At 37.7% G+C, this 15,954-nt stretch overlaps 1 protein-coding gene across 1 annotated transcript in view; it reads left to right on the forward strand.

Annotated features, from left to right (window-relative positions):
- Svep1 (sushi, von Willebrand factor type A, EGF and pentraxin domain containing 1) overlaps window positions 1-15,954 on the forward strand; it is a 183,615-nt gene that overhangs the window by 126,910 nt on the left and 40,751 nt on the right. The window contains exons 36-37 of the mRNA XM_005382738.2: window positions 1,628-1,795; window positions 14,589-15,261. Of these exons, the coding sequence (XP_005382795.1) occupies window positions 1,628-1,795; window positions 14,589-15,261 (841 nt within the window). The remainder of the gene's footprint in view (window positions 1-1,627; window positions 1,796-14,588; window positions 15,262-15,954) is intronic.

The raw sequence follows: 15,954 nt of genomic DNA on the forward strand, positions 1-15,954 counted from the left end.
ATTAGTGAGAACATGCGATATTTGTCATTCCACATATGACTTTTCTCACTCAACTTTCCAGATCCTTCCATTTTCCTGCAGATGATAAAATTTTGTTCTTTTTATGGCTGATTAACACTCCATTGTGTATTTATACCATGATTTCTTTATCCATGGGCTCCTAGACTGGTTCCATACCTTGCCTATTGTGAATTATGCCACAATAAATATGGGTATGCAAGTGTCCCTCTAGTGTGCTGACTTTAATCCCTTTGGGGGTATACCAAGGACTGGTATAGCTGGATCAGATGGTAGCTCTACTTTTAGCTTTTTGAGGAACCTTCATACTCACTGTCACATTGCTGTCCTAATTTACATTCCCACTAGGGGTGGAGAAGGGTTCCTCCCCTGCCCCATCCTCACCAGCATTTACTGTTTTTTGTATTCTTGGTGATAGTCATTCTGAGAAGGGTAAGATGGAATCTCAATGTAGTTTTGATTTGCATTCCCCTAATGACTGAAGATGTTGAACTTTTTTTTTTTTTCATATATGTACTGGCCACTGTGCTTCTTTTGAGAAGTATCTGTTCAGTTCATTATTTGCTCATTTATTTGATTGGGCTATTTGTTTAATGTTAAATTTTTTGAGTTCTTTACATATTCTAGAAATTAGTCCCCTGTCAGAAGAGTAACTGACAAAGGTTTTCTCCCATTTTGTAGGCTGTCTATGGGGAGTGTGTTCAAAAAGAAAGAACAATAAAGTCAAGGTGTGATCAGGAAGGTGGTCAACAGGATCTGAAGTTAGACTGAGTGAACAGGAAGTATAGTGAGAAATACAACCAAGCAGAATTATGCTGGAAAGCAAAGTGGGATAAGCCACGACATAGGGTTGCCAAGTTTGGGAAATCACAGAAGACTAGAGGTCAGAATCATGGTGATATGATTTAAATATCCAGGCTTATAGCAAAATGGGATAAGCCATGACATAGGGTTACCAAGTTTGGGAAATCACAGGAGACCAGAGGTCAGAATTATGGCAATGTGATTTAAATGTCCAGGCTTATAGCAAGGACGGTGCCCATTGACATCACCTACTCTGATTACCTGTCTGTGCAGCTAGGCATCTTACAGCTGGATCTTCATGTTACTAACCTTTCCCCAAGCAATCTGCTATTCACAAGGTCTGAAGTGCCCTACACCACTACCACTGAGCACATTAAATTTTATTTTGCACCAGATGTTGTTGTTCTAATTCATTAATTGTTTGGGTTTTTTTTTTTTTTTTTTTTTTTTTGTCTTTTTGAGACAGTGTCTCGCTGTGCAGTTCAGGCTGGCCTTGAGCTCACTTTATAACCCAGGCTGGTCTCCAACTCACAACAATCCTCCTGCCTCAGCCTTCTGAGTGCTGGGATTACATGTGTGCACCACCATGCCCAGCCCAGTAATTGTTTTAAATAATACATAGCTTGTTCAGATTTCCCTTGTTTTTATATAAAGCAATAAAATATGAAGAAACCTTATTGTTATAAACAAAAACTTTTCAAATAAATGTGCTTTCTGTTCTTCTAAGTCCTCCTACTTTATGTCCATAGCAGTAAACAATTACCCGAAGAGAAGGTGATGGGGTGTCCTTCCTTGTTTCCTGCAGCTTACAGGGCCCTTCCTTCCTTGAATGCACAGCTTCCGGCAGCTGGGACAGAGCACCACCGGCCTGTCTCCTTGTCTCCTGTGGAGAGCCACCTACCATCAAAGATGCTGTCATAACTGGGAGTAACTTCACTTTTGGGAACACTGTCACCTACACATGCAAAGAAGGGTAAGTAAAGCCTACCAGGAAAGGAGTGCTGAGAGGCGAAGGAAAGCACACTTTCTGACAGGACAGATGGGCTCCACTGGACCCAAAATTAAATTTCCTGGCAGCCAAAGCCAAATAGACTTTTATTCTCTTGTTTTCTGACAGCAGAGAGGGAACTTATTTTCCTGGACAAGCAGTATTTTCCTGGACAAGCAGTATTTTCCTGGAATTCGTTAAGCTTATTAAATAATAGGCATTGGGCAGTGCAGTGAACCATATCTTCATACTTTTATCAAAATGCAAACAATGCATTTAAGTAAGTAGTTGTGTATTTATCTTCTTCCAAACCAAAGGCAAGATTTTCAGCCATAACATAAAGATGATATGTCTGCTAGGGAAAAAAATAAAAGACACAGTTCGGGTTTTTACATTGCTAATGACACTATTTTATTCTGACATCATATTTGGGAAAGCAGGAGGCACATTACAAAAAGCTTCCACATTCCCATTTGATCTCATTCCCAGATGTCATTTGATCGTGGGGAAAGCCTGGGAGTGAGATACAGAGGTCGGCGCTCCCTCTAGGGTCATCTGCTTGGGACTTCTAGGCAGCCCGGAGGGAGAGTTAAATTCCGTGATACCTGATTTGCCTTTTATTGTTTTGTTTCTTTTTCCACGCTTCCTCATTTAATATTTGCACCGTTAGCAGTGCTCCCCACTCTTAATTGACTGCAGTTGCTCTTCACCCATTTGGAAACAACAGCAGAGGGGTCCTCATTCTATGCCTTTGTATCTCAGCGCTGTCCTTCACTAACTATGTGACCTTGAGGACATGGTGTGACCTCTGTGTGCATTAGTTGCCCTCCTATGTAAAATTAATTCATTAAAGTTCATACTTACGGATAGTGTAAGAAAACAAAATTATATTCTGTGTGGCTTCTCAGGGGAAAAGGCCTCAGTAAGCCAACAAACTTACCCAATATAATGATGGTTAGGTGCAGGGAGGAGCCGGTTTCTGCAATCTCACGGAAATCATTTCACCTGTGCAGACCACCCTACTAACACACCATTGCCAGCAGGTGGCGACAACATGTTATTGTAAAGAGATCATGAGCGTCAAATATTGACATAAATAATATCTGAAATCATAAATTTTAAAATTATTTAAATTGACACAAAAATATAAAAGTGTACATGTTAATGGAATATCATGTGTGTTTCAATATATGTATACATTGTATAATGTTTAGATCAGGTCAAACATATCTATCTCCTTCAAAGTTTATGTATTATTTCTTTCTGGTGAAAACATTCAAAATCCTTTACTCTAGCTTTTTGAAATGCAAAATACATTGTAGTTACCTGTAAACATACTGCTTTTTTTAATTTAAGTGTATTGATACAATTTGGGGATACATAATGACCACATTCATTACAGGGAATTTGTATCTCTACAGGATATATCTTGATTCCTGTTTTCTTTATTTTTCCTATTCCCATCCCTTCTTTTCAAACCCCCTTCCCTTCCTTGTTCAAAAAGCACGATTTTCATTTTATCCTTCTTATTTTTTTCTTTCCCATCTTTCCTCTCCCCGCTTCTCCTTGTTTCCCTTTTCCTTTTGAACAGTTTCTTCTTATTTCACAATATCTATCGTACATTTATGTTCTTATTTACGTTTTTAGTTTCTCACACCAGAAAGATAATGTGATATTTACACATGTGTGTCCGATTTATTTCACTTATGATTATGTTCTCAAGGTTGATCCATTTAGCTATCTATGTCTCACTTTTATCTGTTTTTATGGCTGAGTAATACTTCCTACCCATACCTAACCTAACTTAGCCAATGACCAGCTTCTCCCCATCTTTCCCCACTCCTCTCTGTCTCTGGCCTCTGGTAACCAGCATTCTGTGCTAAATTTTTACGAGATCAACTTTCTGAAGCCCAAACCCCACTTACCACCTTAAGTAAACAGGAAATCTTTAACCTTACAATCTCAGTGCAGGAGTGGCTTTTAATGATCTCTTGTGCACTGTGAATTAATGATCTGCATAGAACTATTTCAAAATAGTAGCTAACTTGTTCATGATATCCTAGTAAACACACGTATTCCAAATAATACATAGTTATCAACCACTGCTGGGTTATTTTCTGATTAAAAAGTAATGTGTGATTATCATATAAAACTAGAAAATACAAAACTATATTTAAAAGTCACCCGTAATTATACGTCCCACAGACAAGTAATGGTGATTGTAAGGAACAGAGCGAGGCGGAGACCAGCTGAGACCAGTGAGCTTGTGCAAAGGCAGCAGGGCCTGGAACTGATTGTGCCTGGGAACAGGTAGACAGAGGGCAAAGAGGCCGTCTGCAGGGAACAAAGAGAAGTGGGCTTGAAAGACGGCAAAGGACATTAGGCAGGAAGATCTTAGTAAACCTCAGTAGTCAAAGTGCTCTGGATGTTTCATGCCTCACTGGGGAAAGTCCTTGTGACATCCACATCCGGTGCAGATGCTTGGGTGTCTTTAGATGTCCTGGTGCTTGTAAGATCGAGAGTCCATGTTCCATCTTATCTCTTTTAAGACATCCTGTGTTTGCTGAGGGCATCCCTGGTGCTGAGCTAAGAACAATGCTTCTGCTGGCAGACAGGTTGAATATTGGGAGACTCAGGTCCAAATCGAGCCTTATAGTAATAGGTTACCTCATTTCCTCCCCAAATTGTGTCTTGTCATATATTTTTAAATTTTAAAGATCACAATATATGCAAATTCATGTTTTCATCTTTCTCCCCTCTTCAAACACTCCTTCACAAACTACTTTTAAGATATCACAAACAGAGTTGTATGTCTGCCTAATGTTTGTCTATATCTAAAAGTGGTTTATTTAAAGGAGCATTCATTTGGAGGGATTTTCACATTATTCAAAAAACTTCCCCATGAATTATCTTGTGTGCCCCCTTCCACAAAGATGGGGTTTTGGCAGAAGAACATCATTCGCATTTTATGGCTGACACAGGGAGGTGTTGTGGCCCAATACCTTGGAGAAGCCATCTGATCTATGAAAGTAGGTGGTCTGAGAGAGTTTTTAGTGTTGTTGTTGTTGCTGTTATTGTTGTGTTTGATGCAGTAAATGGAAATCAGCTCTGCTAACCTAAGTCACATAGCTATTAAAAGAAGTGAAAAAGTGTTGTATATTTTAATACTATAGGAAAAACTATCTTAAATAATTTATCAAATTAATAAGAAGCACACACAGTCACAAATGATTCCCACTATACTTTTTTTTAAGAGACATGAGCAGGTTTGTTACAGATAGAGATAAAGGATGCACTCAAGAGTGGAGTGCAGGTGCTCAGAGATATAAGGCAAATGTAGTTGGGAGCTGGGGGTTTTTTATGTGTTTTGGGTGCTGAAACTCTGTGGAGTTCAATAATCTATAGTCTTAGTCTTGTCCTAGTCTTAGTGGGTATGAGAGGATGGCCTCTGTGAGATAATGGACTACTCATATGGAAAATCCCACAAGAGTGGTCCCTTCACGCATGAAAGAGGAACATTTTTAGGTAGAAAAGGAATGGGCGGACCCACTTGCAGATGAGAGTTGCCCAAGTTTGCTGTTTCGGGAAAAGAAAAAAAAAAGTCAACTGGGCTTGTGCTCTGAAGCTGCAGTTTTTCTCTAAAGTACACTATTTAAAATCTCACTTTCTTTGTATCCTTTCTGCCTAGTTGTATTTCTTCTATCTTACCTCATACCCTGCTTTACACACACAAGATTTTGGTCCCTTATTCTTAAGGAATTACAGAAGCCCCATGGTCTGTCTTCAGTAACTGCTTCAGATTGAGGAGGGGCATTGATCCTGCCTAGCTGAAAGTCCTGGCTGATCGTAAGGAGACATAGGACCATCAGGTTCCATCTTTTGAAGAACCATTATCTTTCAGTAGTCTGAAAAAGAGGGCAAGGACATATAAGACATTAGCCCACAATGACAGTGAATCATATAACAGACAAGAATTCCAATGCCCAGGATCGTAGCTAGAAAAATGAGGAGTTTTCCCCATCAGATTGTTCCAAGGAGCCAAGATGCCAACCAGTCATCAACACTACTAGCAGAGTGTGATATTTATTGATATGTGAACGTTGATCATGCAGTACAGAGGATTCATTTGCAGAGTTGCCCAGAATGTGCACACAACATTCTGTTTTGATAATGGCCCATGTTCCACCCTGTGCTGCTGTTGGAATATCTAGGGCCATTTGATTTTGTAGGATTGCTTTTCTCATCAGTTTTACTTCTGAATTTAATCAAGAATTACCCTCTGCAATGTCATTTGGAGCTGTTTGTGTATAGTTAATAAGAGATTCAGTGTGATACATTACATCAAGTTTTACTTAAGAAATAAAGATAGCAACAAGATGATCATATCAGTGGAAAACTGATCTGGTTCATTGGTGTCTCAAGACTAGGAGGTTAGCTTGTTGATCTATGGTTTTACTCCAGCACCCTAGGGCCCATGAATATCCTAATGTCTATCTTCTTAACCATCCTGCAGGCAACCAAGGCTATAGGCTTCTATCACAGAGCCACTGGGTACCATTTGGGGCTGACCAGTGAGTAGTAAACAACTCAGAATCTCTTAACACAATAAATAGTGCGATTGTGGCCATGGGCAAGAATCTATCCCATATTTTGGGTGGCATTGCTCCACCTATCATAAATACAGTATTTTGTTTCCAACAGGTACTAGTTGGCTAAATTGTCTCCTTTCTATATTTAGCCAAGCTTTTGATTTAATATTACTCTTTATAATCTTGGTTATACTTTTCCTTTGGGTGTTAAAGACCAAGTCAGATGGAGACCTGTGTTAATGAAAATTAATCTATGTATATATCAAGGTCACTTCAGACTCCTCAGTACTTTTATTACTACTATACTTTTTACCTGAAAGAAAAGTATCAACTCTTAGAAGACAGTTCCATTTTCCTGAAATTAAAACTCTGGATGAGAGAAAGAACACCATGCCCCTTTATTTACTCTGTCCTCTCTGTGGTGTCCTCTGAGAGTGACCACACTGGAAGAAAAGGTTTTGCCTTATTCCTGGTTTCTGATCAAATTTGTAACAAAGCATTTGAAACATACAGAAGGGCCAGAAAGAGAGAAGAAGAAAGGAAGAAAGAGAAGAGAGAGAAGGGAAGGGAAAAGGATGGGAAGGGGAGGGGAGGGGAGGGAGGGAAGGAGGGGATATGAGACAGGGATGGATGGATGAAGGGAGGGAGGGAAATAAGTACCTCTGATCAAATTACATGTTAAATTTTGCCATAGTTACCTTAGATCTCTTTTTATAAAAGAAATACAATATTATAGGTATACATAGAAACCAACCTATTACTCTTCTAATTTCTTCAAAGTAACAAATGTACACTTTGTCTACATATTTTATTGATTTTTGTGTTTTGTATATGATGCTTCATGTTCTTCTTTAAACTTTCATGTTTCACATACCATTACCTTTTCACATTTTCCCCCACTGATAGACAATTGAACTCATTTTCACTGTGACCTAACTTCCTGGTAAGAATGAGTTCTCTCTAAATTATTCATTTCTGTGCTGGTAGAGGATTGATTTATTTCCATTTTGTGGGCTGATATAAACAGTGCCAAAATAATCTTGTATATACTTCCCCCCACTTATGAAATAGTATCTCAGGCATACTGAGAGATGGAGTTGTTGGGCTTTGCATAGCTGTAATCTCACAAGATAGGTTCGGACAGCCTCTTAAAGTGATCAGGGCCATTGACACCCCAAAGTCCCAAAGTCGTGTGAGCCTCCCCACCTCACATCCTTCCCTCCATCAGCACTGCCACACTTGATCACTGTCTCCAACTAGTAGCTGTGTAAGGTTGTCTTACTGTTTCTCCCCCAGAATTACTGGTAGGGCTAAGCAATTCTCAGAGTTTCCTTGGAATCTGAATTCTCTTACTCCATGAATGAATTGCTTATATCTGTCTTGTACAGTTTTTCTTATACTGATTTACATGTCATTTATATATTCAAGAGCATAATCCTTTTTTTAATCACATAAAGTACAAGGTCTGTTTGTTTGTGGTCCTCTTTTCACAGTGCCTATGATGTTTTCTATCATATAATTTTTAAATTTTAATACAGCCATATTCACCTATTGTTTCCTTATAGTTCTAGTCAAATTTAAGACATTTTTTTCCATATGCCAAGATCACATTCAGATATTCAATATTGTGCCTTCATCCTCAACACTTAAACGCATCTTAAATATCTCATTACAGTTGCTATTTTATTTATCCCTTCTTTCACAACTTTGCAAGTTAGTCATCTTTAAATACAGTCAATGCTTATTTAAATTTACTTACATATTTATTAATTTTTTGCCACTGTTGTTTTTGCCATCCAGTTCATTTTTTTTTTTTTTTTTTTTTGGAGAGCGTAATGTTTCTAGTTCCTAAAGACATCCTTTGCATCTTTCAGTAAGAGTTGTTAAATTATAGTTTTTGTCTCCAAATAGTAGTATTTTACCCTAGCTTTAAGTTATATTTTAGCTGGGAATACAAGTCTACATTGGTAGTTCTTTCCATAAATATTTTGGAGATATTATTCAATTGGCTTATGATACCTGTTGAGTTTCTAATATTAGTCTAACATCCTGAATTTCAATCAAGGGCAGCATTGCGCTCTGGGGACATTTGGCCATGTCTGGGAAAATTTTTTGGTTGTCATAACTTGTTGGAAAACACTAGTCAGTTCTAGTGGTTAGAAGCTAGAGATACTGTTAACTATCTTACAATATACCAGAGTTAACAATTATCTGGTCCAGATAATAGTAATAGAGCTGAGATTGAGAACATTCTTGAATTGCTATTTCTTTATAAGTAATTTTCCCCCCTTTGGTTATTTTTTAACTTGTATTTGTTACTTCAGTATTTCACTATGATAGGACTAACCATGTATTTGTTGTCATTCATCCTATTTAGGAATCATTGTACATCTAAGAATGCATGTCTTCTACCATTTTTAGAATATTTTCAGTCATTTTCAAAACAAATATTTCCTCTCCCTCACTTTTTTCCTCTCCTTGTAGAAATCTTTTTTGCTATTCTATTTTTATTTTATTTTTTGTCTTTATTAACATGTCACATTTTCCATCCCTTTATTAACCTGTATTATATTGGCGTACTTTCCCTATATATACCTTCCAGTTCACAGTTTTGTCTTCTAGTATCTGTAGCATACTTTTGAATGTTCCCATTAATTTTTAAAATTTTGTTTTATTTTTATTTCTAGAATTTCCATTTATTTACTTTTTAAATATTTTCCTTTTTCCATATCCTCTTTTTAAATAGAATTTTGACTTGTGTGCCTTTATTTCAGCATGGCTTATAATGTGTTTCAGATTTTAGACTATTTTCTTCTATTATCTCATTTATTGGAGTTCTAATCTTACAGTTTGTTCTGCCTGCTGGCTCATTCATAATAGAAAATAGCTTGTGTATGTTTTGTGATTTCAAATTGTATCTTTATAGCAAATAAGGCTTGTTTTATCAATGATAATCCCTATGACCTATGTTTTTGAGCAGGTGGCTCAAAAGTGTCATTAACCAAGAACATTTTACCAGTTTGAAGTTTTTCCATAAAAAGTGAATGGTGAAAGTTCTAATCTCAAACCTGCATCAGGTTCAGATTTACAGACTGATACCTTAGTGAGGGCTTTTTCTACCCAGAGACCCTGAAAACAGAGATGAGCCTGTGATGGAAGTTTACTAATTAACTCTTTCATGTGATGTTCTTCCAGGAAGTGGATTCTAGCAGAGACTCAGGTATTACTACCTTATTCAACTGCAAGGTTCTGTAATACATCCTCTGTACTTTCTTTCCTTGTCTAATCATGGTCAGTCATAGCATTCATCCTTGAACTACCTTTTCTGGTTTCTGTTTCCTTCTCACATCTGGAACATGGAGATTTCCCTTCATCAGCTCATCTATGAATCTAAAACAATGTTTATTATTTCAATAAGTACTAAATAGCGAGAGTTTTCAGACTATGTTATAGCCGGTAGTAGGAGTTCTCATTTTTTTTTTTTTTTTTTTACTCCTTTTCCATTTCTTCCACCAACAGGTTGATTAATATGGCATCAATGTGTTCAAGTTATGACTCCTAAAAAAATACGACCTGTCTTGATTTCTCTGTCCACTTCCTAAAACGCTATTGACGTTGTGAGCTTCAGGTTTACTTCCTATCCTGTCTTTTTCAATACTGTCCTCTCACTCACCTGCACACTGCATAAGCCACCCTGACCTGTTTATTGCATGTGTATGTATGCAGTTTTGCTGCCATCTCACTGATTTTTTCTTTTGTACTGGTGGTCCTTTGCATAGATCTTTCCCTAAATTACAGGAGCAAGATCCAGTCTCAGTTTTAGAATGAAAAGGCAGAGACTTCAGGAAACCAGAGTAGCAGGATAATGACAGAACAGGATAGAAGCAAGAAGCTTTGTTTCTTCATCCTGCCCTTCATTTGGCCTTCAAAGTTCATCTTTTATCAAAACATTTATCTTCTCCAAACTTTTTTTCAGAGCCATTAAACGTTGGGATTTTTCAGTCATGTAGGCAAATATAAATGTGGTCATTTGTTTCCCATTTTCCTTCTCCTCTTTAGCTTTATAAGCCTTGGTATGAATCTCAGAAGACTGGAGAGGTTATTGATATCATTAAAAAACTAATCATTTTTTTCCTGTTGGACCTTCTCAACTATAAAGTACTAAATGCACATATCGGATACTTTAAGATAAAAGTTTTGATCATTGCTATTAATTGAAAACAAGGTAATTACTAATGCAGTTGTTTTTATGAAGTTGCAGTTGTTTGGTGAACTCTTCTCTTTTAGAAAAAGTGTTATTTCACTTGGGAGATTTCCCATTAAGCTTAACAGGGCATGCTCCTTAATACTCTTCCACTCAGTGTATGAATTAAATCCTTGAACTTTGTTCCTGAAAATTACTCTGCCGATTTTCAAAGTATTTTTTGGCTAGTGCTCCAGGAACATTAAAGTGTATCCCAACCAGCTTATCCTCAGGTCCTTCTAAAGCATCACTATGATCTTGACAGGCCATTCTTCCTTGGGCATATAGGGTAAAACAATTTGTTTTACAATATATGTGGCCTGATTTTAAATAGAAATCTGCAAAAGTGTCCCAAATGTATCTTGAGTGAGAGTACAAAACATGGCACAGAATTTAATTAAATATTCTTTCATTTTAGGTTAGATTTTGTACCAATTCCAATTTTTCTTGCTTTGGTAGCTGGCATTTATGGGCCTATTTCATCATCTGCACATAATTTTATCATTCTCTAAGTGACTCTTAATAAACTAAACGGGTGAAATATGTCTGTTGTAAATCTTAACAGAGATTTCTAACATAATGAAATACTGCATCAATTTGATCATAGACCACTTATACTGCTAAAATTGAGCATCAGTTTAATCATAGACTAATCCTCTTGCTATGCAGGCAATAGCTAGTGATTAATTCCTCTTTTATGTTATTTGGGAAATATGTCTTTCATTAGCATCTTAAAAGACCAACTGATGTACACTTGTTTTTGGTAATCTTCTCCCTTGTTCTTCACTGAATACATTATCTAGTTATTCAAAGCACTGGGACTCCTAACACTCAGGACATCACAAAGGCTTTAGGAGTTCTGTGTGAAGAACAAGGGCCAGAGACCAAATATGTATTTCTTATGCTGTGCACATTTAATCTATGCCTGCCACATCCTCACCCATTACACAGCACAGTAACCTGTCAAAAACACACAGGATACTAGAGTTTGTGCCTCATTTTTCCAAGTGTTAGAAGCCCCAGTGGCCTAATGGATAAGGCATTGACCTCCTAAGCCAAGTGTTTATATGCTGAACCTACCTGTAAGTTCCAAATATGTCCCAGCTATAGCCACTCCCATTTCTTTGCTCATGGTGCATATCTTCCCTGAATGACTCTTCTAGGCTTCCTTCTCAATCACTCCTCTGTTAATCAACCACTGTGGTTGTGAAGGGGCCTACAGCACCCCAGGTACTGGTGGGTGGATGGGGAGCACAGGTGCAAACAAGTAAATGCATTGGCCTCATATCTGTGCACTGAAGACATGGCTGTGGCCCACAACAGGTCCTTAAGCGTTATTTAATGAAGAACTGAGTGTTAACTGCAAGGCACAAGGAAAAACCAAGTTCTTAAGTCAGATGAAGCGATATTGTAGGTTCTAAGAAAGTTTGGATAGCATTGAAAGTGCATTCTTCAAATTCATTTATTCAAAAAGTATGAATGTAGTGGTAATGTACCATGAAAGTATAGGACAGCTTTGGAGTTGGTGGAGAGTTTTCATAAGATTGGAAGTCAGAGGCCTGACAGAGTGCTACCAAATTATGAAACAGTTTTTGCACTCACAGGAGTCCCTGAGGAATAAGGACAGTTCTGGAGGCACATATTTCTGTGCACAGCAGCTGATCACCTTAAATAATGAAATGTTATAGATGGCGCAATGGATTTTTATAAGTCAGGGATGTCTAAGGCTATGTCTATGAACTCCAGCCAATGAAATGTGCCAGCAACATCAAGGGATCCATGAACATAATGATGCCTGTTTCAGTGAGGCAAATTGTGCCATAAAACATGACGAGTCTCAATAAATGGAACTTCCACTAGAGTATATCCCACACATAAATGATGGAATTTGTGCACCCAATCCAGGGCTAATGGATTTTTAATAATAAAATCATATTTTAAACATATTGCTTATGTACACCTTCCTGAATTCTCTAAGATAGAAACAATCTAAAAACTTGTTAAATTCATGTCTTTATACAAAGAACTGAGCTTATCCAGAGCTATGAATTGCCTGAGTTTGTGAACACAGCTATTGGGCATGTCTATGGGTGTTCATTTTGAGATCACATCTATTCATTTTCATGACATATGACCACAGGTGGGGTGCAGACATATCTCTGCTGATGCTTTATCTTCTTTTGGATCTGTCTGTCTCTTATAGATTTCATAAATACTTTCAGTTAAAATGAAGAATTACAACCTCTGCCTAATAGCTAATCTTATAAAACAAAACAAAACATCAGGTGAAATTTTGGGTAACAAATGACCTAAGAATCTTTATTAATGGGTGGATCAAACAAATTCTCTAGTGACACTGTGACAGAGTTCCCATAGAACACCAGGTTATGGTCTTATCTTTCACTGGAAAGAGAGAAGAAAGAGAGAGAGCAAAAGAAAAAGGGAATGAGAACAGTATTGTAGGAAATGTGAGAGAACTGGGATGTGATAAACCAAATTCAGATTTCAACTCTGTTTCATACAACTGTGTCACTTTAGGAAACTTACCTTATCTGTCTGAATCACCACTCACCCATCTATAAAATGAATAAATCAACTTACCTAAATAGGACTCAATTAGGTACACAAATATTTTAAGCCCTTTACCCTTCATTAATATAAAAAATTATAGTAATCAAATTTTAGATGTTCTTTCAAAACTGTCATCTTTCTCATCAATAAGATATTAACAATGAAAATAAAAATGACAAGTGTCATTATTCTAATATTGTGTATCCTAATATTTTGCTCTACTTCTTTGAGATAACACTTGAGAGCACTTTAAGATTTTTGCACATCATCAGTCTATCATTTTAAGTGGGAAAATACTTTGTGCATAAAGACAGTTATCAAGCATAATTTATTCATACTGATTAAATAGCAAATCCATCTGCAGAAAACAGCTTTTAACCGTACCACATGGGTGAAGACATTGATCTAAAATTATGATATCTGTCTTAGTTTAGTTTTCTCATTTGCTGACCTGACACCCAAAGATAAAGAGGGAAAGGTTTATTTAGCTCACAATCTGTAGAAGTTTCAGTCCCTAATTGGCTGGCTCAAAGGCAGGATAGCACATAGCAGAGGGGCAACAGTTCATGGCAGTGGAAGACAGCAAAAGCAAGCAAAGGAAGAGTGAGACAAGCCTCTTTCTGTCCCTTATATTGTATGCAGGTTACCTGCCCTAGGGCAGGTGTAGCATTCGCCCTTAATCCCAGCATTGGACCATGAATCACACACTCTAGATTTAACCACCTTTGAAAGCCCACTGCCCCTCCCTCTGATGGCTGCATAAAGCTTTGGGAAGACATCTAGACACAAACCATAATAATCTGTAGGCCAAATATGCATCTTCTTTTTTTTTGAGACAGGTTATGTGGAGCTATGTAGTTCGTGCTGGCCTTGAACTCATTATGTAGCCAAAGCTTGCCTCCAATTCATGACAGTCCTCCTGCCTCAGCCTACTGAGTGCTAGGATTACAGGCATGTACCACCACACTTCGCTGTAAATATGGCTTTCAGAGCTTGTTTCAAAGACTAATGTTAAAATCAACAGATTAAAAACATCTGAAAATGATGGAATTTCAATCTTGAATTCAGTCAAATAGAAACAGCTGACCTCATTTTTATTTTAAAAAATATGAAGCAAATATTAGAGTTCCTTAAATAGTAAAAATTATACTTTTCTCTTTCTGAATACACATTAATATTAACATTAAAATGTATTTGCATATCTCAAAAGAAAGTTACTTGATCCACAAGCTTCATATTAATACAGTAAATATTATTTCAAAAAATTGAATAAAAGTAAACAGTGTTGGGAAGATAAAAATTGAAATCAGAAGACAATGTCATTTTTTCTCAAATATTATACTTAGTTATTGCTCCTTTCCTCTGCATCTGACAGCTATACCCTTGCTGGTCTGGACACCATTGAATGCCTGGCCAGTGGCAAGTGGAGTGGAAGTAACCAGCAATGTCTGGCCGTCTCATGTGATGAACCCCCCAACGTGGACCACGCCTCTCCAGAGACCGCCCATCGGCTCTTTGGAGACATCGCAATCTACTACTGCTCAGATGGCTATAGCCTGGCGGACAATTCCCAACTGCTCTGCAATGCCCAGGGCAAGTGGGTTCCCCCAGAGGGTCAGGCCATGCCTCGTTGTATAGCTCATTTCTGTGAAAAACCCCCGTCTGTTTCCTATAGCATCTTGGAATCTGTGAGCAAAGCAAAATTTGCAGCTGGCTCAGTCGTGAGTTTTAAGTGCATGGAAGGTTTTGTGCTGAACACCTCAGCAAAGATCGAATGTGTGAAGGGTGGGCAGTGGAACCCTTCCCCGCTGTCCATCCAGTGTGTTCCTGTGCGGTGCGGAGAGCCGCCGAGCATCCTGAATGGCTATGCGAGCGGATCAAACTACAGTTTCGGGGCCATGGTGGCTTATAGCTGCCACAAGGGCTTCTTCATCAAAGGGGAGAAGAAGACCACCTGCGAAGCCACGGGACACTGGAGCAGCCCCACACCCACGTGCCACCCTGTATCTTGCAGCGAACCACCCAAGGTTGAGAATGGCTTTCTGGAGGTAAGCAGCTGATGGGCTTGAATCACTTCAGCGCCACCACTGTAGCTAACCCCGGGATTCTGAAGCAGGGACTTCAGATTAATTGGCAAAAAACAGTAAGTAGCAAAAATGTATAAGTGGTAAATATTAGAAAAACATTAAGGTGATTATTAATCCTTTTAATATATAGGTTTTTGTATTTTACCAGTATGATAGGTCTTCTAGCATTTTGTGGGAATATCTTAGCCTTCAATGTGAAGTTAAAGTAAGCAGATTTTAATAAAATATAATTTTGCTTTACATATGCTTCTTCAAAATGAATATGCAGTTTCTTTTAAGAAATAAAGATCTAAATGGAACCCAAAGAAATATATTATCATTTCTCATTTTCAGGCAAAAGGTAGGGTAGCCAAATAAGAGGCAGTTTTTATATTGCTCTTTTACTGAATCTAAAGGTTATTTCATCATGACAGAGTTAAAGTCTGTCTTGAACATATTCTGCATGTCTTCTCAATCAGTCCATCAAGGAGCAGGAATAAGAATCTGTTCCCTAATACAAGGGCAATTTTAAATAGTCTTCTAATTTAAATGTTTTTTTTTAAAGCACACAACATATACTGCCCTTTCTCCTTTATAGTCAAAGCAACAGCAAAAACCTTTCAAGATTTTCGTGAAGATGAATTAGCTTTACATTGAGAGTATAGAGTATATATG

Source organism: Chinchilla lanigera, unplaced genomic scaffold (assembly GCF_000276665.1).
Source record: "Chinchilla lanigera isolate Chin_1 unplaced genomic scaffold, ChiLan1.0 scaffold00018, whole genome shotgun sequence".
NCBI classification, from domain to species: domain Eukaryota; kingdom Metazoa; phylum Chordata; class Mammalia; order Rodentia; family Chinchillidae; genus Chinchilla; species Chinchilla lanigera.